We start from the raw sequence: 21,812 nt of genomic DNA, 5'->3' as shown, positions 1-21,812 counted from the left end.
GCTGCTCGTAATTTACAACAGATCCGTGTGTCGTAGTCCATTCACGCTCCGCTTTTCAAAGACTGGTTGCTCCATGGCATCATTTCATTCACGTGACTAGCACTGACTCAAGATACACATATAATTTTCACTGTTTCTGCTTTACTCCGTGTACTTTGTGCAGTATTAGGAGCACGATATTCAAGTCTATATAAATAAAACATCCAGGCACATCAATGGGACACACTACTGCCTTATAGGGGTGCAGGAATTTCAGCTCCTAAAATCAGTCGATGAACCCTCAACCTCTGACGCCTCAGCTCTTCGTGGCCGTCAAACGGATGACCGTTGCTGCATTTGTTCACTCGATAAATTTACAAGTGACAAGTACCAGTGAATGCACCACGACCTGACGTAATCGGTACGGCCTTTGCGCTGTACCCGGATATAAAAATATCCAGGCTGATCAGCGAGAAAGAATTGTAGGCGTGGTCCGGTGTCATGTTTTGTAACAGGGTACGCGAATCATCCAATCAAATAATCCAGAACAGGTTGCTAGGCAGATTATGGTCAAATATGTTTTGGTCAGACAGCAAAGGGGAGGATCGGCTGTGATGGACGAAGATAAACAGAAATGTAGTTATTTGTAGTTAAATGTAGTTACCAAGTCCTCAGACCCTTAAGTGAAAATACTAAAACCACACTGTGAAAATATTCTGTTACAAATAGAAGTCCTGTGAAAATGTTGCCTAATTAAAAGTATGCAAGTGTAGTCAAGGAAAATTAAATACTGAGGGTAGAAGTACCCAGAGCTCAGAGATAACTGGCAAATGTTTTGATGAGTCATTAAAGAAATTTATTCTGTAAAATTTTAATGGTTTCATGTGAAGATTTGCTGCTCCTTTGAATGATTTTGATCATTTGAATGTATTGCTGACAATGTTGACAATGTATTGTTGAATGTATTGTGACAATGAGTCACTGTGGGCTCTGCATAATTAGGACCGCATTTCTCTGTGTTTTCTGTATTTTTACAAACTCTTATAAAACTATCAGCATATTAACAGGGACAATAATCAGCAGAAGAATCCAGAATGAACAGAATAATGTGCTGCAGTCCTGTATGAAACTGTTCAAAACGAGATCAGACAAAAGTTACAGGAGGCATAACTGCTCAAGTCCCACTCAGTACTTTTACTTTGAAAAAAGTACATCCCAATTACATGTACAACCTTTACATTATTTGACTTGTAGTAGTAACAGAGTATTTGTACAGTGTGGTATCAGTATGAGTGTTGTGTCTGACGACACCTCAGCAGGCTGTTGAAAGAAACAAACCATCAGCCCAGAATTCTGTGTTGAGAGTTTTGTGTTCCAGTTTACACCTCCCAACTCTTTATTCATTTGCTTATATTCAATCCAACAAATCAACACACTTACAAATACCTACTTACAGTATATATATGTACATGTATTATTACACTGTTGGACTTTGGGTTTGCCAGAGATACTTCAACATTCACTTTTGCAGAGAAGCTTTGACATCTGGAACATTCAAGGCCCAAAGATTTTTTCAGCATTTCGTGCGCTGAAAAACTTCAACTGGGAGCTGAAAAGCACCCGACGTCGTTTGTTTCTCGTTGTCCAATCAGATGAATTGAGACGCGGGACCTTTCGTGGCGGCGAAAACAAAGATTACAGTTGCTTGGAAATAACGGAGGGTAAATCAGTGTTGCTGTTTCTGAATACCTGCAGCTTTAGGACTTTATCAACTGTAATTATCACGATTTGAAGCAGAGACAGCAGACGTGTTGGTGTTTTCGTTCATTTCATCTGTCTGACTGCCTGTTGGATTGCAAAGTGCCACACAGTGCAGTATGGACTCCACATACCACTGATGCATTTAAATTTTGTGCTGGTCTTTTGGACACTTTTGTTATCAAATTTACGGACCTGATGATTTCGTCACGTTAAAATCCACAGAATTCATTTCCTCAAACTGAAGTACGACCTGCCCTGAACGTCGCACTGCTTCACTTTTCACTGTTGTGATCCACTGGGCAACTTTGCAAGCAACATTCGGTTGCCATCAATCACTGAGATACTCTGCGTTTGTGTGTATCGCCTGTTGCTGGATGCTTGCTGCCTAGAAAATTGCTGAGTGCATCACCACCCTCATGAGGAAAGAAGTTTACTGTTTACTGGTTCATCTCCCATCAAACTCTTCTTTCCTTCCTGCTGAAACCCTTTCTTCATCATTCCATCTCATTCTCCTCTGTGCTCCCTCTCCCTTCGTTCATCCATCCCCTGTCAGTCCATCTTTTCCTCCCAAAGCGGAAACCGAATCCTCCTTTCTCCCGGCTGACAGCTTGGAGTCCTCCAGCGATGGAGGTCAGAGCTTCATTCCTCTTTCCTCCATCCTCCCCCTCTCCTCCCTGCTGATAGTGGATGCCCTGAAGAGACTGAGCTCCAGGGAAGGGTGACAGCGGCTGTGCCAGCAGGTCTCCTCTCTGGACTCTCTGCAGCACCTCCTCTTCCGTGGGGCCAGCCTCCTCCTCCTCCCCCTCCCCCCGGGGCTCCAGCAGGGCCAGGCGGGGGTCCTGAGGCCACTCGACCCACATGTCGGGCTGGACGAGCCAATCGTCACTCAGGTCATCCAAAGAAGCCTGCAATAGCGCGGACTCCAGCTCAGGTATGTCCACCGTGGGCAGGAGGGTGGTGGGAGAGTGGGGGTACGATGTGACGGTCCGTGGGGCGGGGCAGAGGAGGGCGAGGGAGAGGAGGGTGAGCTGTGAGGCGCCGAAATGGATATCAAGTCCCATCTAGAATCAGGCAGAAGTATTTATCAAAGGGTGAACAAAAGTGACACACAGAAGTTAACCAGCTGAAAAATACTTAAATCACTGAAATCATAAGACAGAAATAGGAGTTAAGGAAGAGGCAGGTCATGCAGACTGTCCGAGGTTAGCTCAACAAGAGACAAATACGGTCAAATCAAATATGCTAACTGCACAAGTCATGTTCAAACAAATCAGAATCACTGCAGTTTCTCAGGTGGATGATGTGAGACGACACCTGGAAAATCACATCACTGAGGAGCATCTTGGGTGATCTGGACACAAATGTGCTGACAAAACGTTTTGCACATAACAACAAAAAGAAGAAGAAGCTGGAAAAACAGAGGAGCATTCGGTTTAGTAGGGTCTCACCTTGCGTCGTGGTCTGGCTCAAAGTATCTTCTCTAACGGCCGTCGTCTCTGACCTTTTTAAAATCTGCCTGCCCTCCGTCCTCCCCTCGCTGCCAGCAGGTCACAGGCTGCTGCCACCCATTGGTCCCTCGTCACTGTGACGCACGCGAAGTCACCGTCAACTGTCATAACCTTCATTCTTTCAGCTGAGAAACCTCGACTCATCTCGGCGACGAGGCCCAGAGTGTTGCCATAATTATCGCCGCTTGATTGGGATGGCAGCTCACAAAGAAGAAGCAGCCAATTCATTAAGATGTTTGTGAGGACAGAAAGTCTCCGGGAGAGAAAGAGAGAGAGGACACAGCGAGACGAAGACGAGCAGTTTGTGGGTTTGTTTTGTCGTCGTGGTCGTCATGAAGGTCGTCTTGCTGGGAAGGCACAGACGCACCTGAAAGAATGTCATCCAGGCTGTCTGGTGTCGAGGAGCTGACCAACCACTCAGTCACTCAGAGCTCAAACCAAACGATGCTGGTCTCTAACACAATCTGCGTCCAATTACGTGACAAAGGATCTGAAGGCCTCATCTGGTCATAACGACTTCTATCCTCAGACCGTTTTAAAATGCTTTAATTTGTTCAGGACACATAAAGGTTAGAGGAGTTCCGCTTTATTGCAACTCATGTTGGTCATCATTTTGGTTCATCATTTCTGTCAATAAATATTATCATCAGCTAAACCGAGGTGAGATGAGTCAAGAAAAGAGCAGATAGACAATCAAACACGATCAACTGTTCGGTTCCAGGAGACGAACGTGATTCCTGACGCACATAAACTGTAGTTTCAGCGTAAACTTACTGTGTGATTTCTCTCTGTAACTAATAATTCTGGGTCTCTAAAGGCTATCGAGTTGAGTGTTTATGATTGGGTTCCTGTTGACATACAAGCAAATACACCAACGTCGTAACAAGGATTTGACAGCTCCCATATGCGCTGAATGTAAACATTGTTTGATTACAAAAAAACACACCACACCACATGTCCAAAGAGACGTCTTCAGTTTGAGCGAAAATATTCAGCTCACAAATGGAAAAGACAAAGAAAAGCAAAAAATCCTCCCAAATGAGATGGCGGAAACATTAAAAATCACACAAACGATAAATCTATCATGGAAACAGCTGACAGTTCACAAAGCACAAAGAGGAAACTTGCAGGAAATGCTGAAGGTTTATTCACACAGAAAGAGCTCTGATCATACACCAATCATGTGACGTCACGAGAACGCCTCAAAGCGTTGGTCACCAGGTCGTACAGAACCCGAGTGAGGAAGTTCATTCCTGAAGGTGTCTCTGGACTGAGATTATTTCTTCTGCTGAACCTCAGGAACATCGATTCTCAAAGTGCTGAGTGAACAAACTGGATTACAGCTGGCGTTTGTTAGGATTGAACGAGTGTGAAGCGAGTATCTGGTACATAAAGTGTAGCCTAACATCAGAGGGGCTAAAGCCCGGGAGTTAAAACGTGCTTGAAGAGATCATCAAGGTGTTTTGCGGAAGGTGCTTTTTGTTGTTCCATTGTTATTATGCTGGTTATTATTAACTATTAACTAGTTATCAACTACTAAGACCAATAACAAGTAGACACATTCATACATAAGGAGATTTACAGCCATAAAGCTGACGTGGGCTGAGATGAAACTGACAGGAAACAGGAAACTGGCTGTAAAAGTAAGCTAGCTGACTAGTTAACCATTTGTGCTCAATGTTAATAGCAAATGCTTAACTAACCTTAAACTAACTAATGCTTAAATAACCTAAAGTAAGTGATAATTGTGTGAAACGATCATCTCGAAGCAGTGGCTGAAGTAGTAAGATAATAGTTTTAAAGGGTGAAAAAGCTTAAAGCTGTGAAAGCATTCAGCTCCTATGAATTGTTCAAGCAGGTACAAATAATGGATGAAAGGTTTAAACAGACGGCTGAAGCAGTTGAACTGGACAGCCAAAACCTGAAGTCACGGTTCAGCTGATGGGTTTAACCGGTGACTAAGTAACGTCCAGTTTCTGTCACTCTAAGTGGTAGAAGAGCAAATACAAACCCGAGCAGACTAAAACAAACATTTACAGTTAAACTGTGTGAAAATAATGAAAGATCCAGTTCAACATCAGTGAAGGAGACGGTCGGAGAAGAGGGACTGTGGTGCATCTGGCCGGGCTGCGTGGACCCTCAGCTAGCAGTAATGTTGCCTAAAAGAACTACCAGGATCCCCTTCTCCTTCCGCGTCTCCTCCTCCTGCATCTCTAAAGTCCTCGTAGGCCTCCAGAGAGGAGTTACAGCCTGGTGCACTCTGGGAATCGTAGTCCAGGAAGAAGGCGGGCTGCTGCAGCTGATGGGACTGGTTGATGGCGGGATTCGTCTGCGTGTCGCTGAGCGGGGCGGTGAGCAGGGACAGCTGCAGCTGGTCAATGGTGCTGGTGGGGAAGGGCTGCGATTGGTCAGGTGGGGAGCAGGCCGGGTACGGGGAGCCAGTCGCCACGGTTACGCCTCTCGGGGGAGCAGAGGGTGAGTTGACCTGAGAGTCGTCTGCGCTGAGGGAACGTCTCAGTTTGGCCCGAGCGTTTTGAAACCACACCTGTGTGTGTGTTCACAGGTGGGAAGTATGAGTGAAAGAATAAGGTTAAAGGATGTGATTTAGCTCAGACTCCATGTCATAACGGAACGTTTCATTTGTTTGTGTATCAGTGCAGCTTTTTCTTTTCCTTTGCTCTTCTTCATTTTGTGCCACTTGTACATACTTTGTCCTATTTTATTCTTCTTTCATCAAAATATTTGAAGTATGCTGTACTGTAAATCTACAGTGTAATCACTCGTATTTCGTACCTGCAGGACCCTCTTGGGCAGGCCGGTCTTATGAGCGAGGCAGGTCCAGTCTTTACCGTCCGGGTTGTGCTTCTGGGCGAAATACGACTCCAGCGCTCTGAGCTGCTCGCTGCGGAAACACGTCCTGATTCGCTTGGTCCGCCTGCGGGCCCGCCCTCTCACCACCCTGTCATCCAGTCGTGGCTCGGGACTGCTGACGGACTCCTCCCCTTCACCTGAGACCTGATTTTGAGCTGCTTTTCACACACACACACACACAGAGGAGATTTTTGTTAGCAAGTTCATGGTCAGAACACGCCTTCATATTTCCAAACAAGATAAGCCCGCTTTTCCTTCAAACACACACACACAGCTGTCACCTTCTCTCAGATTTGCGTTGGGCTGCAGATCATGTGACAACAGGATGCTCCCGTCGCCGTGGTAATGTGACTGACAGTACAGGCTCTGGCCCTCCATGCAGTACAGGTTCCCTGGTATCAGTTTCACATCACACTCCTGCAAAACGTACTTGTTATCATGAACGATAAGACAGAAAAACACAAATGCAGTCTGGCCTCTGCCACCCTGGCTTAACTCCTGGTTCATCCAAACAAATATGAGTTATACAAAAGCTAACCTCTGTACAGTTTATGGCGACTGACTCGCCTTTGGAGCCAGCCTCAAGTGGCCATCTGAGGAAGTGCAGTTTTTAGCTCTTGGTGTCACTTTTCAGCCCCCGAGGCTGATGCTCGGACAAAATTTAATTAATCAAGAGGGAAATTATTGTGCAGCAGTTTGCTTCATAAAGTAGGAAAGAGTGTAAATACACCAATAAACACACACAGTACACATGCTATTGCACATTATGTCAGAACATTATAAAGACTTTGATCCTAATTATTTATTTATCTATTTTTTAACAAAATGTTCACCTGGCAGGAGAAGCAGTGAGGATGGAAGGTCAGCTCACCAGACCTCATGACCAAAGCAGAAGCTGGGATTGGCTGGAAGCAGCGAGCGCACTGACCGCCTCCAAACAGCCTGAGCAGGCAGAGAAATCAGAAAGTCAGAAGCCAGGAGCACAAAGGTGTGAAAGGTGTGAGCTACAGGAACAGTCTGACATGTTGGGGAGCAGAGGGATCACCGGGACCTGCAGTAGTCTTGTTGGCAGTAGATGTTCCCGTCTCTCCAGTAAAGTGAGGGGTGTGTCTGCAGCTCGCACTGACACTGGCTGCAGCGGAGGCAGGTGTTGTGCCACACCCTGCCCGCAGCCAACAGGAAGAAGCGGTCGCACACCTGCTCACCGCAGCCAGCACACATCATTGGCTCCTGGATGGACACGGCTGTCGGAGTCTGAGACTGATTGACAGATTTATTTCACAGAAACAACACTGAAGTGAAACATCAAACAAAGGATTTATCTGAAGAAAGTGAAACATCTCTCTTTACTATGCAACACTGTCGCGGCCTCTGTCAGGGGTCAGAGGTCTCTACTGAGAGCCGACACACCCAGCAGATTCACTTCTACTTTCAGTCAATGGATTTTTAGTTGTAGTGGAGTGTTTTCGGTGTGGCATTAGTACTTTTACTTAAATAAATCTAATACTTCCACCACTGTCATGCTCACATTGTCTGCAGCAGTGCTGTCATCCAGCCCCGCCGGGCCGCCGCCCAGCTCCGCCCCCTCGGCTGCGTCACCAAGGTCACCGGTGTACAACAGGTCCTCGAGGGCTCGGTCGTCGGGCGACATCATGATTGTCCTGAGAAGGTAAAGGTGGTAATTATTAGTCCACTCTCTAATCACAGGCCTGATTAGGGATCTAAAAACAGACTCACAACAACAACAACAGACGGACAACAAAAACAGGAACACGGTCATCCAATCCGAAGCAGTCCACTGAAGGTTTTGGTGAAACTGACTGAGTTAAAATTTAGCGGTTTTAACGTTTTCTAAATTTTAAAATGCAACAGTAGTTTAAAAGCCTGTGAGTGGCTTATTCTCCGAGCTAAGCCTCAGGTCAGCGAACACAACAGCACCAAACACACAGTGTGTAGTTTGCTGCTGGAGGGCTCCGTCAAAATAAAAGACGTGCTGTAGGACAGACAGAAATTACACTTCATTACAGCTTTGAAATAAGTGAACTTCCTGTATTATTATTCATTTAAATCTTCATTTATTTCTTACATTTTTGTAATAATTTCCTTCTCAGTGAGCTGGTTGTGTGCTGAGACTCAACAAGATGATGAGGTTTAATCCACAGCACAGAACATCTCAAACTACAAACTGCTGACAGTTCTTAGCCACCGTCATAAACATTTGACCTTTTCTGAGATCATTGAGATATTCAAACATTCAAAGTTTGATTTTTTCACATCTTCTGTGCATGACAGAGTATAGAGAACAACTCTGGCAATAAAGACTAGAAGAAAGAAAGAAGGTTGATACAAAATTAATCAGCAACAGCTTTGATAGTTGAGTAATTTTTTAAAAAACAAAAGATGGAAGAAAATATTTAAAGGTGTCGCCATGGACACGTTTTACACACCAAACAAGGAATCAATCAGTCAATCTGGGAGATAATCCCACACTGTAAAATCTATAGAACAGTCTTAAACTGTGAAAGAGTGAAATCTTTGGCCTTTTTCCTCCACGTAGGAGGAAGACGAGGAGATGGACAACAACTTACCGTCTTGTTGAGAGACGCCTGACTGGTTTTCAGCTTAGCGTGCTCTGTGAGAACCCTTCAGACAACGCCACCCTTTAAGAAGAACAAGAAGAAGAAAATAAACTTTCCTTTGCTTTGTGTCTCTCTGTTTGGAGCTCTCACCTGTCCAGGTGTCTCTGCAGCCTCCTGTCTTGTGGTTTTGGGATCAGTTTCCCCCCTCTGTGTCAGCTGACCTGAGATCTGCTTCCACCTTCATCCTCCACCAATCACAGTCACAGCATCTAGACTGAGGCTCAGCACCTGTCCCTCCCGCCTCGCCGTCTGTCCCAGGTGACGTCCCGACTCACAGACACACACACACACACACCCGTAAACAGGAGGCCCAGGTGGCTCAGGGTTCAGGTAAAGACTGATGTGATTGGCTGCCTGCTGAGCAGATGGGTGGAGGTGGGGGTGAGCTGCACCCCAGGGACCAATTAAAAAAAAACAAAGGGTGTTTAAAAGGACATCTGGGACCTGCACAGGTTTCTTCCATGTCACCTTTTCTCCTGTAAAGCTGAGAAATCTGAGCTGTATTATATTTGTGCTGAAACTACTACTCCTACAGCCATCAGAGCTTCAGTCAGATCATCAGTACGAAACATGAAACAGATTTCACCATCAGCTTCACATTTACCAGCTGTGACAAACACATTAATGGACTTGTAACAGAGTAGTTCCACACTATGGTATGAGTATTTTTACTTTAATGAAAGACCTCTGCTGAAGTGAGTGAAAAGATGAATACCGAACGTTTTTCATCAGCTGATAGCGACAAAACCAACGGCGCAGTTTTCATTTTCAACCATTTTATTCTTTTAGGGGGCGACATAAACAGGAAAATAAATCACTGTGACATTCACAGAAAGACGGCACAGAAGGACAAACGCTGAGAGGACAGTCGGCAGCTGAACCACAACGAGTACGAACTCTCCATCACTCACCTGCTCCTGTCCAGGGTCAGGACCACAGCCTGCAGGGCCACAGTGCAACAGCAGGGGGCGCTGCTGGGCTTTAAAGCACCGCTGTGGCCAGGAGACCCTCTTCAGGCTTCAAACCATAGTCACTTTGGTTTCATTTCAGGTGGACAGCAAAGGCGTTTTTGATTTGAGCAGAGCAGCACCTGCTGGCTGGTAAAAACTGATTTTTTTTCCCTTTTAGGTGTAAAAACCAAATGAAAGCCCAGCAGGTTTTTGCTCACCTAACAACAAATGTCTATGTAGTAATGATTCTGCATTTTTACTGCAATTCTTTGATTATTTACACAAAAAGCGAGTTTTGGAGAGTAACCAGCCTGATGGAAAAAAACGATGAAAGTTCTGCAAACATCTGGCGTTTTGTCAGTGTGGCAGAAGTTTCAGATATCTCACAATCAACACATGAAACCAAAACCACCAGCACGGGTAGACGGGTGTGTTTTTGTAATGAGGGTGAACTGACCCTTTAAGCAAGTGGGAGCCACCCTGCTTTAAAGAAGATTAAAAAACTGTACAATCTACAGTAACATACTGATAACTGACCTCTATACAAATGAAAAAAATGTCTTCATCTCCCTGTTAAAATCAGTGTGTGTGTGTGTGTGTGTGTGTGTGTGTGTGTGTGTGTGTGTGTGTGTGCATGTATTGACACACTGCTGTCCATGCATGTGTTTAGCAGTTCATTGTCTTCTCTCTCTTTCACCCGCTGGTCGGAGGACTGAACTCTGCTGGTCTCATCTTCATCTCAGTGAACGGGATGGAAAACTCTTTTCCTTTCCAGGAGGTCCAGATCACACCCTGATACACACACACACACACACACACACACACACACAGTCGTGTCAGACTGAATTGAAAAGGCCTAACCATTGTGGTGCTTCCATTTTTGGCAGCTAGTTTTTGAATTTAGGACAGTGCCATCCTAACTTGGGATTCCTAACTTAAATTCTCCAGTTATGATGGTTCTGCAATAGATGAACTCCCATCCTGAGATAAAATGAACAAAACGTCTTCCTAAACTGAGATAAGATGAAGCACCGAAGGGGCCACACTGATACATCCTGTAACAGTGGCTATAAATGCTTCACGTGGGGGATTTAAAGTTTGTCTGATGAGGTCACCTGGTGTTTGACGTAGATGCCGTAGAGGCCGTTGAGGTTAGCCTCGTGGCAGTTCTTGTACCACCAGCCCCCTCGGTACGACATGGCACAGCGAGTGATGAACGGCGCTGGGTCGCGGTCTTTGGTGGAGAAGACCCGGTTGTTGTGATAACTGAGAGAATCGCCTGAAACCATGAACAGAAAACAAAAATAAGAAAGCTGCTTGTTTCCCTCAGGAGATGAACACCTGTCGGTCCCCCTCACCTGCAGTGCCGCTGTATCCACCCACAGTCAGCCTGTAGTTCTTCTTGGCCACCTGGAACGTCGTGTACTTAGCAAACGCCGACTCGTCTTTGTCTCGCAGGTCGACACGCAGGCTCATCGTGGTCATCGTCGTCAGGTTGTGGAGGCTCTCGAGGCCTGAGGCAGCAGCAGACGAATCAGCTTCAAACAAACACGACTTCATCTGTCTTTATTTGACCAAAGTGGTTTTCCCTGGACAGGAAGGCTAATCTAAATCTGGAAGTAACTAAAGCTGTCACACAAATGTAGTGGAGAATAAAGTAGTATAAAATAGTAGAAGTATGAAAAGGTTGCAGTATCGTGGACCGTGTGTCTCTCACCCAGCCAAAACTCTCCACTCAGATCCCCAAATCCTTTAACATAGTCTTTCCAACCTCTGAAGAAGTCCACTGAGCCGTCCTTCCTCCTCTGGAAGACCTGCAGACAGGAAACATAGAGACCAGGTTCCATGCAGCAATGCTTTAACATGACCTGACACTACAGGCCGAGGAACCCAATGTCCCCATACCGTCCAGCCTCCTCCATCTGTCTCCATGTCGCAGTAAACCATAATGGGAGTCCCGTGTTTCCCCTGGGGGAACACCTCCACCTCGCCTGACGCCCTGATGCCGTTCAGCAGGTCCTGAGAGCAATCAGCGGGGAAGGGGAACCTCAGGGTGCCTGAGGAGGAGGACGGACAAAGACGTTAGTGCTGTCAGTGAGTCACCACGACAGCTATGTGAGCTGTGAGAAGCCGGTTACCGGTGGTGAACTCGGTGGAGATGGCAGCAGTGGCTTGTCCTCCTTCCTCTGCCTGTAGCTGCACCGAGTACCTCGACCCAGGGTGAAGTCTGGTCAGGTTGTACGCAGTTACTGATGCATCCACAGTCACTTCCTGTGAGGGAGGAACCAAGAACACAAGATGTGAGTCGCACCTCAAAGTCAAGCAAGGATCCTCAAATGCCACACGATGCTTTGCAGGTCCTTTGAGAAATGGCAGAGAAGGACGAAGGGATGGTGGAGCAGATGGCACAATATGCAATAAATGTGGGACTTTTTCAAGGAAGCAAGGAAGGAAACGTCTTCGACTATGAGAGCAGCTTTGGTACTGAGGACCAGAATCCATTCAAAACTAGAGCCTGACTGACACAAGGCCAGTATTGACTTACTGAAGATATAAGGGTGTATATCAGTATATGTAACGTATACAGTGAAGTTTACTTTGTCAGTTTTGGTTACCACGAAGACAACAAGACGTCCTGTGTAGCAAAAATTAATCAAATGCTCACCTTCATTTCTTGACCTTCGGTCTGAAAGGTCAGTCTGTAGCTGCCCACAGGATTTGAGGGTGGTTTCCATGACAACAGGGCGGTGCGAGGGGTCACATCGCTGGCCTGGAGGTCGCGTGGCCCGTCCCCCTTGCCGTCGGAACCTGGAGAGGAAGAGGAGGGTAAATCAACACAGACTCCAACAAGTCTCAATGACAGGACTCACGTTTGTGTGTTTTGCTGCATGCTGACCTCTGCCGGTGGTGACGGTGGTGGTGGTCGCCGAGCTCTGCAGGCTGCCCAGCTGGCTGGTGATGGTCACGGTGTAGGTGGTGGATCCTTCCAGGCCGCTCAGCTGCTGCTCTGCTGCGTTTCCAGACACACTGACCCTCACCTCTGATCCTGAGCAAACATGAAGACAAACAGTCAATCGGGATCTGAATTTGAATCTATTCACTAAAGGATCTGAATACTGCAGTCCACTCAGACACATGATCATCTTTATCATCATCTCACCCGTCCCAGAACCGTAAACGATGGTGTATTTGTCGACGGCAGCCAACGCTGGACGCCACAACAACAAAGCCTTGGTGTCCGTGACGTTCACTGCCCGCAGGTCAGTGGGCGGGTCAGGGACTGAGAGACAAATAAAGATAGTTGATTTATGTTGATTTCAATTAATTTGCACCCAAAAAGAACACGAAGAAACAGAAAAAACACCTAAAGACAGAAGACAGATTAGGATGATGTTGGAATCCACAGAGGAGGCCAAAATCATTCATAAAGGAAGCCTGGAGAAGATTTCACACTGTGAGACAGATAGTTTGGTTTGTGGTGATGGGAATCATTTGTGTTTTAAAGTAACACAGATCCCTGAACTGCTCCAGGATCAGACTCCTCTGGACCGTTTCCAGACAACACTTGCTGCAGACATGACGAAAGATGTGATTCTGAATTACATGTTGAGAGAAAGTCAAGAAAACAAGTAGTTTTAGATTTTTGATTAAAAAAAATTAATGTCTAAACTTTTCACCAACATAACTGTTCAAAAGAGCTCATAACTCGAGATGTGAGGACTTGTCAGGATGTGAGTCGGGATGCCTAATATTTGTATGTTCATTCTCATTGGCTGAGCTCAGGCAGCACACAACAAAAAGTGAAGGGAAACCTGCAGCACTTACGAGTCCTGACAAAGTCTCTGATTGGATCACTCTCGTCCAATCCGAGCACAGAGACGACGCTGACCTCATACGAAGAACCAGGCGAGAGCTGCGATAGGCCGAGGGTGGAGTCGTCTGAGTCCACAGACACCGAGACCGGCTCACCTGCAAGCACGCACCCAGAGGTCCAAAACCTCATCATCAAGACTAATCCGAGTCACAGATTCACTCATTCTCTTATCTGCTAAAGCAAAGGGCCAGCTGTGGCTGATTCAAGTGAACATTTTCACTTTCAGTTCAAACGAAAGTTTATTTGGTTCTGACAAAACAAAGGCCTACAACTATAATAACCAAATCTGTATTTTTCACTGGCATTTCTCTCTCACCGTCCTCTGTGTGGGTGTAGGTGACCTTGAAGCCACTGACGGGACTCTTGGGTTTGGTCCAGGACACCGTCAGAGAGTTTTCAGTCACCTTACTGAAGACTATGTTGGTGGGAGGCTCTGGGCCTGAAAACAAGACCATGAGAGGTCAGAAGTAAAGAAGCAGTCAGCAGAAGAGGTAAAAGAAAAGGGGGAAATGTAAAGAAGAAATTCACAAATAAAATAGAGCAGTAAAGAAGTAAAAGGTAAAAACATTGGACAGACTTCAGTGTAGCAGGTTTCATGAAAAGATATTTGAGTAACTGGCCACTTAAAGGTTGAAACCAGTGTGTACAATATTATTTATTCATCCAGACATTTGCCATTAGTGCTCAGACGAGTTCATGTGTATATATGTACAGTGCAAACATATATACAGTATACAAATCATATACAGACATGGAGTCAGTGATGGCAGCTGATGGATCCTGGACAGCAGCAGAGGAAAGAAGGATTAACTGTTAGCTGGTCACTCAAACCTGAAAACAAAAGCGTGGCAGGAATGAACAAAACAAAAGAAGAAAAGTGGAAAATTTCACAGGACGGACAAAAACATTCAGGTATTAATTCAACGCAGTCAGAAGAGCTGAAAGTGAAGATTCAAATTTGAAGTGGTGTTAAATTATTTGGATTTGATTTGAATGATTTCCCTTGGACAAAACTCTGAGGAGGTCTGGTAACACCGAACAAAGTGAGCTACGCTGTTCAAATGATCCAGACCCTTGTTAATATCTTAATATTTTTACAAATTTGTTCTGCAAAGGAGTACCAGGCTCTAATTCTTAATGCGATGTGCAAAGCAGGTACATGCTGTCGACCTATACAGTACTGACACACCCAGACCTGTCAGATGATAACATATCCACATTTAACTCTTTTTCTTGTAGACTGCAAAGGATTAAAGTGTGCACACTGTGCATTTGGATGTGAAAGGTGAAGACAGACCAAACGTACAGAGACCAGGCGTGGTCTTACCCTGGTTTGGGTGAGGGGTGAAGGGGTGTCAGTGAAGCTGGCTGTTAGCTTACCCTGAATGAAAGAAGACCAGAGTGAATGAAATGAACTCTGCTGTTATGCTGTTACTGTCGCTTTTTCGTTTGATGTCAACTCAGACTGTCTCATAAAAGAGACGCTGCAGTCCTGGAAGTCATTTATGTTTTGTTTTGTTTTGGTTTTTTTTTTTACAGCTTTACTTTTCATCACACTATGGAGAGCTGAAGTCATGACATCACTTCCTGTTTGTTATGTCCATAAGGAAAAGTACAGCTTATTGTAACACTGTTGTGTTTGTAATCCATAAAGATCTTTCAAACAATGACCATCTTTGTCAAGGCTGCAGTTTTACAGATGGCTTCCTGTACTGTCAAGGCAGTGAATTTTATTTTTTAGGAGCCAACTTTTGCAAGCTAAGTTAGCCAACATGCTAAACACAAGTTATGCTAATGCAACTACAAGCTACCACAAAGTAGATTAATTCGCTAGCACACAACTTAGCTGGCTGAAAATTCAGTCAGTGCACATCTGAGGTTTGACATCAAATCACTGAACGTCTTTATGAATGAGTGGAGGATTATTAAAATGCATGGCTGATACTTCATATTCATGAAAGCTTATGAATGAGTGCACAAATATAGCATTAACACAAAACACAATGGCTTAGTGGGCAGTTTAAACATTGAGATTCACTGAAAACAAAACAGGTTATTTCATCACTGTATACATGAGAAACACATGGGGTGAAACTGTAAATCGCAAGCTTACAGTTTTCAAGAGCACCACAGCACTTGAGCTCTTGAAATGGTAAATAACATGGAAGAAGCATTTAGTGGATGAGCAAACATTTCCAGTCATACCGGAGACAGGTGAAAATTAGTTAACAATTGAATTTCCATTAACGTAACGTGGTAAAGATACAAGATAAAGATAAACAGACTTCACAACACTGACAGTAATGGTGTTGCATTGTGCAGTAGTTTGTTCTACTGTCACAATGGCTTGTACCTGTACTGATGACCAGCTTGTGCAGTCTGGACAGAAGACCAGGACCCTTTCCAACCAAAGTCACGGTGTACTCAGTCTGACTAGACAGATTGTGAAACTGGATGGAGCGAGCTGAACCAGGAAGAACTGTTTTGAAGGTTTTGTCACTTCCTGTAACCGGTCTAGCTGTTGTGCTGCTTTGGATCCTTGGAATGTGAGTAAAGACATTTTCAGGTACTCTGTTTTTATCTTCACTGTGCCCATTTTCTGATTCCGTTGCTTTGGTTGGATGGGGATTTGCTTCCTTCTCTTCACTGAGACCCTCTTTCTCAGAGTTTTCTTGTCCTTCTTCAATTTTCTTGCTTTCCTTCTGCTTTGGTCCTTCATCTTTCCCAACTTCTTTCCTTGTCACAACAAAGCTTTTGTACTTCCCTTCTGGTGAGCCCCACGTTACTGTAAATCCATCTGAGGTGCGGTTTGTCACTCCCATGTAGTCCAGAGGTTCCCGTGTGACTCCAGAAGAGGAAACGTGTGATCCACCCACAGGTTTGGAATTAGCACTTCTTGTCTGTTCAAATTTACTGTGAAGCAACCTTTTTGCAGTAATATTTGTTTTTGTATCCTCCATCCTTTGGCTCCCAGCGATGTAGTGTCTCATCTGGGTCTTTCTTGTTGGCAGTTGTCTCTTTAAAGATGTGAATGGTCTTGGGGCAGTTTGTTTTATATTTGGTCTACGCTGAACTGTAACATCAGTATAGTTAGCAACCCTGACTCTCTCTTCATGGATGTCAAAGTCAGAGTTAGCGACTAAGGTTTCTTCTACCTCGGACTGGCTAGTTTGGACTGGAGAATTGTCCCCCTCTTCTAATTCGTTTGCCTGTGGTCTGATGGTCGTCCCTGGAATTATCCCTTGAGTTTCTTGTTCTCCTGACTGTCTAATTTGGACTCCTGGGGTAGGCATTGGGGCATCCTGCTCTCCTGATTGATTACCTGTCATTTCAGTGGTCCTGACCTTTTCTAAAAGATTGCTTTGACTTCCAACAATGATGTTGGTGCCTCCATTTAGCCGTGCGGTTGTGAAAGGCTTGCGTATATTACCTTTATGTGGATGTTGAGGCGGTCTCAGGTTTATATGGGTTCTGTTTTGGAAACGTCCACCATACAGTTGTGGCCGACGGAAGTAACCAACTTTGGTGGTTGGCCGATGGGAGGAAGGCACTTCATTTCTTCTGAGGGTCTGATTGAACCCTGAGGACACGCTTGTCCCAACTATGGCTTCACTTTCCTCTCCTATTGGCCTCGTACCTTCAGCTGGATAGGATTCTTTGGAAACAGGAGAAAATGAAGTTGCTGAGAGTTCAGTAGAATTCTTTGTTTCTGATGGAGGATTTAAAGGTTTAGAGGGGGGAGGCAGCAGCCTTCGATTTAGTTGAGTTCGGTTCTTGAAAGGTCCAAAGTTTGGAAGTGGGCGACGTATGTATCCCCCCTTTAGAGGAAAACGATGAGTTGGGTTCCGTCCTCTTTCTGTTGGCATTGTTTTCTCATTTTGTTCAACCTTAGCAGATGCAAGTGCAGTTTCCCCATCTTTGTATCCACTTGCATCCCTCACGGGTACATTTACCTCGCCTGAGGATGTTTCCTCTGAAGCAGATGAAGATGATGAAGACACTAATTCCCTTGTAGATGGACCTATGGGCTCTGTCTCTCTTCCAGGGATGAAGTTCAAATGAAGGGGGGAACGATGAGGAGTTCTCATATTTGGACGAGTTTTGTTCTGAAATGATGCAAAGTTTGGGTGTGGGCGACGGATATATCCAGATTTTGCAGGTGTGCGACGAAAAAGAGGTACACCACCTTTTCCTGACGGTGGCGGTTTTCTCTCTTTGAGTGATGCAGTGTTGGTAATACTCTTGTCAGCATCTGGTTCATTTCCAACTGAACCTGGTTTATCTGAACTAGGAAGAGATGATGATGGAGGTGACGGTGACGATGATGATAGTGACAATGGAGGTGATGATGGCGACGGTTCTGATGAGGATGATGATAAAACTGAATATGTTACTGATGATGATGGGGCTGCTGTTGATGAAGATGAGACTAGTGAAGATGTTGAAGATGATTGCAGTGATGGTGATCGTCCACCTGAGGACTGTGATAATGATGATGAATGTGATGATGATCGTAAGGCTGATGAGGATGATAACGGTGACACTGGCTTCAGGCCACTTAAAATATGGTTCCTCACTTTTTCTGAATTGACAGAGAGGTTGGATGCTTGGGACAGGTGAACAGAAAAGGTTGTGATATTCAAACTGTCAAAAGTATCTGTCAGGAGCTTATGAAAAGGATCAGGTGAATAGTCGAGGTCTTTCTCTGCAGGTGAGGGATTTAAACCAGGAGTAACTTCTGTTTCTGAGGAATCTCGATGTGCGCCTGTTTTTTCAACTACTGTTCCATCTCCTCTACACCTGCTGCCTCTATCCTTATGGGGTAATCTGATGTGTGTCACTTTAATTTTGTTCATACATTTATTCTCTTGGCTTTGAACACTTCCAGGTGGCTCTGAAGGCACTGGGGCAGTGTTGTTTCCATGGTCTGTCATGCCAACATCTGGCTGCACTTTGGAACCAACAGCAGTAGTTGGTTTCTCTGAGCTACTTTGTCTCTTTGTATCTGAATCAGTCCCAGACATTTTAGCTGGATTTTTGTCATCACTCCTCTCAGTATTTGATGTCTCCACGCTTGGGTCTCTCACAGTCAAAACTACTGTCCTGTTTCCAATGGTGGGGACACCTGGTCTAAGTTTTTTGGGTACTGGGGGTACTTTCTTCTTCTTTTCCTCCAGCACTGGTGGCTTTTTCAAAGGACCTGGGCCAACCTTTCTCGCTCCAGGCACAACTCTGGTAGTGTTGAAACGAAAAGGGCCTGGACCATTTGGCCTCTTGGTCAATGTGAGCCTTTCAGCGAGTTTGGGCTTGGTGCCATCATTTGCCATCTTTCTGCTAACCAGAGGTTTAGTCCTTGCGATCACAGAGGCTGTAGAGTCTCTCACAGAGTCAGCCTCCCTCCCAACTTCCCTCCTTTCCTGTTGGTCAAAGACCTGTACCTCAGGTGTTGGGCCAAGTGCTTGGTCTCTGTTGCCAACATGTTGTCCAGGTGCTAATGTGAACTGCATGGTCAAAGCAGCCATGGTAACCGTTGGTAACGTCTCCCCTAAAGATGTGAAGGGAGTGAGCATTTGGATTCAATATTAAAGTCATCATGTGTCGCTGTTGTTAATAATCCAGAAGAGATCATGTCTAATCAGGGAAGAAAAGCAGTTTCAATATTCATTATGATACTTTTCAGAAAACCTGATTTACAGTAGTTTGTCAGTCATTATTGAAGTGCAAACAAACAATTTATGGCCACAGTATCAATGTGGAACCTGCAAGGAGAAAATTGGAATATAATTAATGTTAAGCTTGGACAGACAAATTTAACATGCTTGGTGTCTGTGTCACTGTTGAAAGGGAAATATCATGACTGAGCTCAGGAAAATGAAGCAGTTCAAGGAATATTCTCTTCTGAAACTCATTATTTTTGCTCCTGGAGGGCTGAAGCAGCATCTCGCCTCATTAACTTTTACAGGAACGTTTCTCCACTCTGTAATGCGTTTTATATGATGTGCTCCCTTGGTCTCAGGGTATTAAGTTTCACTTGCTTTCACAGAGTTGGAGCAAGGCTTTTCTCACCTGAATAGAGGCCGGAGAAGAAATATTTTGCTTCCTCACACCAAGCACAAGTGTAAACAAGAGGTGTCTGTCAGGGCCAGGTTTATTTGATCAGTTATATTATACACACAAACTCAGATTTCAGGACAACTGCTTGTTTTTGGTTTTGGACAGGTAAGATAGTTGAGGTTTATTTCTTTGATAGTTTGTTTTATTTTATTTAGAGTAAGGTAGAACAAAACTCTGAGTAAGGAGTACATATTTGGTTATGTTTATTGATCTGATTCAAGCAGCAGCCTTCAGCCCTTTTCACCAATCCATGCAATAAAAATCTTTATTTTACCCAATCCATTTGTTGCTTCCCTTTCTCTTAGACATGCAGGTCATATCAGCAGTATTTTTATTTCACTTTTACAAGAGAAAGGGTTTTTCAAGGATCAGGACCATCTAATCCTTGCACTAAAAGGAGAAACTTTGCCAGAACAGCTGCCTGAAAAGTTGTGTAAATTCAGTATAACATTTGAGCTAAAATAATTTCATTGACCTCAAGAGAGGCTTGTCTTTGGCTCTACTCACCGGGAGTAACCTGGGTGGTTGCGATTTCACTCCGACTTGTGCCCTTCTCCGCCACCAGTGTGATGTCATACAAGCGCCCCGCCTCCAGCTGCTGGATGTGGGCGGAGTTTTGGCCAACTGGGACGGTCATTTCTTGACTCCTCCCCATTCCATCATTTGGTGTAACGGTCAGGCGATATCTGTCAATCTCACCCTGTGACTGCTCCCATTGGACCACCGCAGACGTTGTGGTCGTCTTGACGACTTGGAGGTTGGTGGGACCAGAGATGACTGAAGACAAAGAATGAGGATCATAATTTTTCTATTTTTCTGCTCTACCTGGTAACATGCAGCTGTGGGAGTGAGTCCATGGGGGGCAGTGGGAACACAAACATCCGTCAGACTCTTTCAGCCTTAAATTTATGTTGGCACAGCACATTTCCCCCTTCTTCACTTTCCAAAATTCACAGTTAGCTGGGCAGCCTTCCTGCAGCTGCCACAGATTAGAGCTTTCAGAGGAACGGCAGAAAGAGGGAAATGTTTTAACTTCTTCTGCCAGTTGGCCAATCTGAGCTTCTCACATTGGCCAACATGTTGGTCAGTAGCTTAGTTTTCTAACAGTAGAAACTACACTTTTACAAGGACATTTTTTATTTGAAAGCATTACTGTCAATTGCAAATGGACGAGGTTTCAGTCTGTGTCACACTGGATGAATGTGGCTTTTTCAGTGCAGATATTGACACCAATATTACCCGTATGGAGGATGTAGCACTGCTCACCAATAGCTATCATTTTGAATATATCTAAAGTTTTCTAGAAGGCCTGCGATTGACTGGCGACCAGTCCAGGGTGAACTCTGTCTCTCGCCTCTAGTCAGCTGGGATAGGCTGCAGCCCCCCCGGGACCCTGACGGATAAGTGTTATAGAAAATGGACGGATGAATGGTTTTCTAGAAATGTGAAAGAGTCCCTGAGACATCTGATTAGGACATTATGGGGCATGAAGGTAGACACACAGCACTGCTTCAGTACTGTGGCAGTGAAACCATGAAAGAAAAACCAAAACCCTTGTTTTTCACGCAGTTTACAACTTTCATCCAGGTGTTAAAAAGGTACGTCTACTGTTGCCTAAACCATATGTATCTGTTGTATTGGGTGAAGGACAAATAAACACAGAGAGCTCACGGGTCATGAACTCAGCCAAGGTCTCGGCTCCCCGCCGACCGTCAATCTCTCCGGTGATGCTGACCATGTACTCCTGACCGGCTGCCAGGCCCGTCTGGGTGAAGGTGCTGAGGCTGCCCTCCACCTGCACAGTCACCTGCTGGTCGCTCTCCTTCTGTTGGGGCCAGACACAAAGCACTAATGAGAGTTCACATGTTGGATGACAGAATGAAAGCACTTGAGAGTGAGCCAGTTTAGACAGTGAAATTGAGTTTTTCAGGCGCTGCAAAGCGACCAGTTGAGGGTGCGTTTCCTCCTGTCTCTTCCTGTGCTGATGGCGGATAAATAACATTAAATGATCCCCAGACTTTGACCCATACTCCTCAGTTCAGTCGGCTGAGGGAACAAACACATTCCCAGTAATAACATGAAAAAAATCCCAGTGTAATCATCATCAGGAAGGATG

At 45.0% G+C, this 21,812-nt stretch overlaps 3 protein-coding genes and 1 long non-coding RNA gene across 5 annotated transcripts in view; 1 reads left to right on the top strand and 3 right to left on the bottom strand.

Annotated features, from left to right (window-relative positions):
* Positions 1 to 972: 972 nt before the first annotated feature.
* On the bottom strand, positions 973 to 2,846 carry LOC124074920 (pyroglutamylated RFamide peptide). The gene has a single exon (XM_046418269.1). The coding sequence runs from the start codon at positions 2,799 to 2,801 to the stop codon at positions 2,235 to 2,237; it is 567 nt and encodes a 188-aa protein (XP_046274225.1). The 5' UTR covers positions 2,802 to 2,846; the 3' UTR covers positions 973 to 2,234.
* Positions 2,847 to 4,377: 1,531 nt separating this feature from the next.
* Positions 4,378 to 8,832, bottom strand: LOC124074919 (LIM/homeobox protein Lhx9-like). Of its 2 annotated transcripts, none has more exons than XM_046418267.1 (7): positions 8,708 to 8,832; positions 7,648 to 7,780; positions 7,171 to 7,379; positions 6,953 to 7,061; positions 6,401 to 6,536; positions 6,042 to 6,277; positions 4,378 to 5,793 (listed from the first exon to the last, which is right to left on the bottom strand). In XM_046418267.1, the coding sequence occupies exons 2-7, from the start codon at positions 7,771 to 7,773 to the stop codon at positions 5,392 to 5,394; spliced, it is 1,218 nt and encodes a 405-aa protein (XP_046274223.1). In that variant the 5' UTR covers positions 7,774 to 7,780; positions 8,708 to 8,832; the 3' UTR covers positions 4,378 to 5,391. The 2 variants fall into 2 exon arrangements, with proteins under 2 accessions (XP_046274223.1, XP_046274224.1); XM_046418268.1 differs by having other exon boundaries at positions 6,042 to 6,274.
* LOC124074922 lies at positions 6,163 to 9,682 on the top strand. The gene is made up of 3 exons (XR_006845938.1): positions 6,163 to 7,788; positions 8,677 to 9,016; positions 9,548 to 9,682. It is a non-coding gene; the product is annotated as an uncharacterized LOC124074922 (long non-coding RNA).
* The window catches only part of LOC124074921 (tenascin-X-like), a 22,234-nt gene continuing 9,939 nt past the window's right edge, over positions 9,518 to 21,812 (bottom strand). Inside the window, exons 6-19 of the mRNA XM_046418270.1 lie at positions 21,368 to 21,521; positions 20,204 to 20,473; positions 15,936 to 19,127; positions 13,899 to 14,021; positions 13,534 to 13,677; positions 12,869 to 12,988; positions 12,605 to 12,754; positions 12,374 to 12,516; positions 11,847 to 11,979; positions 11,614 to 11,765; positions 11,426 to 11,522; positions 11,067 to 11,222; positions 10,824 to 10,987; positions 9,518 to 10,500 (exon numbers count right to left, since the gene is read on the bottom strand). Coding sequence (XP_046274226.1) covers positions 10,402 to 10,500; positions 10,824 to 10,987; positions 11,067 to 11,222; positions 11,426 to 11,522; positions 11,614 to 11,765; positions 11,847 to 11,979; positions 12,374 to 12,516; positions 12,605 to 12,754; positions 12,869 to 12,988; positions 13,534 to 13,677; positions 13,899 to 14,021; positions 15,936 to 19,127; positions 20,204 to 20,473; positions 21,368 to 21,521 — 5,097 coding nt within the window. The 3' untranslated portion in view covers positions 9,518 to 10,401. The remainder of the gene's footprint in view (positions 10,501 to 10,823; positions 10,988 to 11,066; positions 11,223 to 11,425; positions 11,523 to 11,613; positions 11,766 to 11,846; positions 11,980 to 12,373; positions 12,517 to 12,604; positions 12,755 to 12,868; positions 12,989 to 13,533; positions 13,678 to 13,898; positions 14,022 to 15,935; positions 19,128 to 20,203; positions 20,474 to 21,367; positions 21,522 to 21,812) is intronic.

Source organism: Scatophagus argus, chromosome 17, assembly GCF_020382885.2.
Source record: "Scatophagus argus isolate fScaArg1 chromosome 17, fScaArg1.pri, whole genome shotgun sequence".
NCBI classification, from domain to species: Eukaryota; Metazoa; Chordata; class Actinopteri; family Scatophagidae; genus Scatophagus; species Scatophagus argus.
This window is presented reverse-complemented; position numbering and strand designations above follow the sequence as displayed.

What these genes read in the sequence shown, in the direction of transcription:
- LOC124074920 (XM_046418269.1), bottom strand. Translation starts at nt 2,801, where the DNA reads ATGGGACTTGATATCCATTTCGGCGCCTCACAGCTCACCCTCCTCTCC.
- LOC124074919 (XM_046418267.1), bottom strand. Translation starts at nt 7,773, where the DNA reads ATGATGTCGCCCGACGACCGAGCCCTCGAGGACCTGTTGTACACCGGT. An exon ending in ACAGCACTGCTGCAGACAAT is followed by an intron (nt 7,380 to 7,647) that starts GTGAGCATGACA and finishes TCTGTCAATCAG; the next exon opens with TCTCAGACTCCGACAGCCGT. An exon ending in TGCCAACAAGACTACTGCAG is followed by an intron (nt 7,062 to 7,170) that starts GTCCCGGTGATC and finishes CTGCCTGCTCAG; the next exon opens with GCTGTTTGGAGGCGGTCAGT.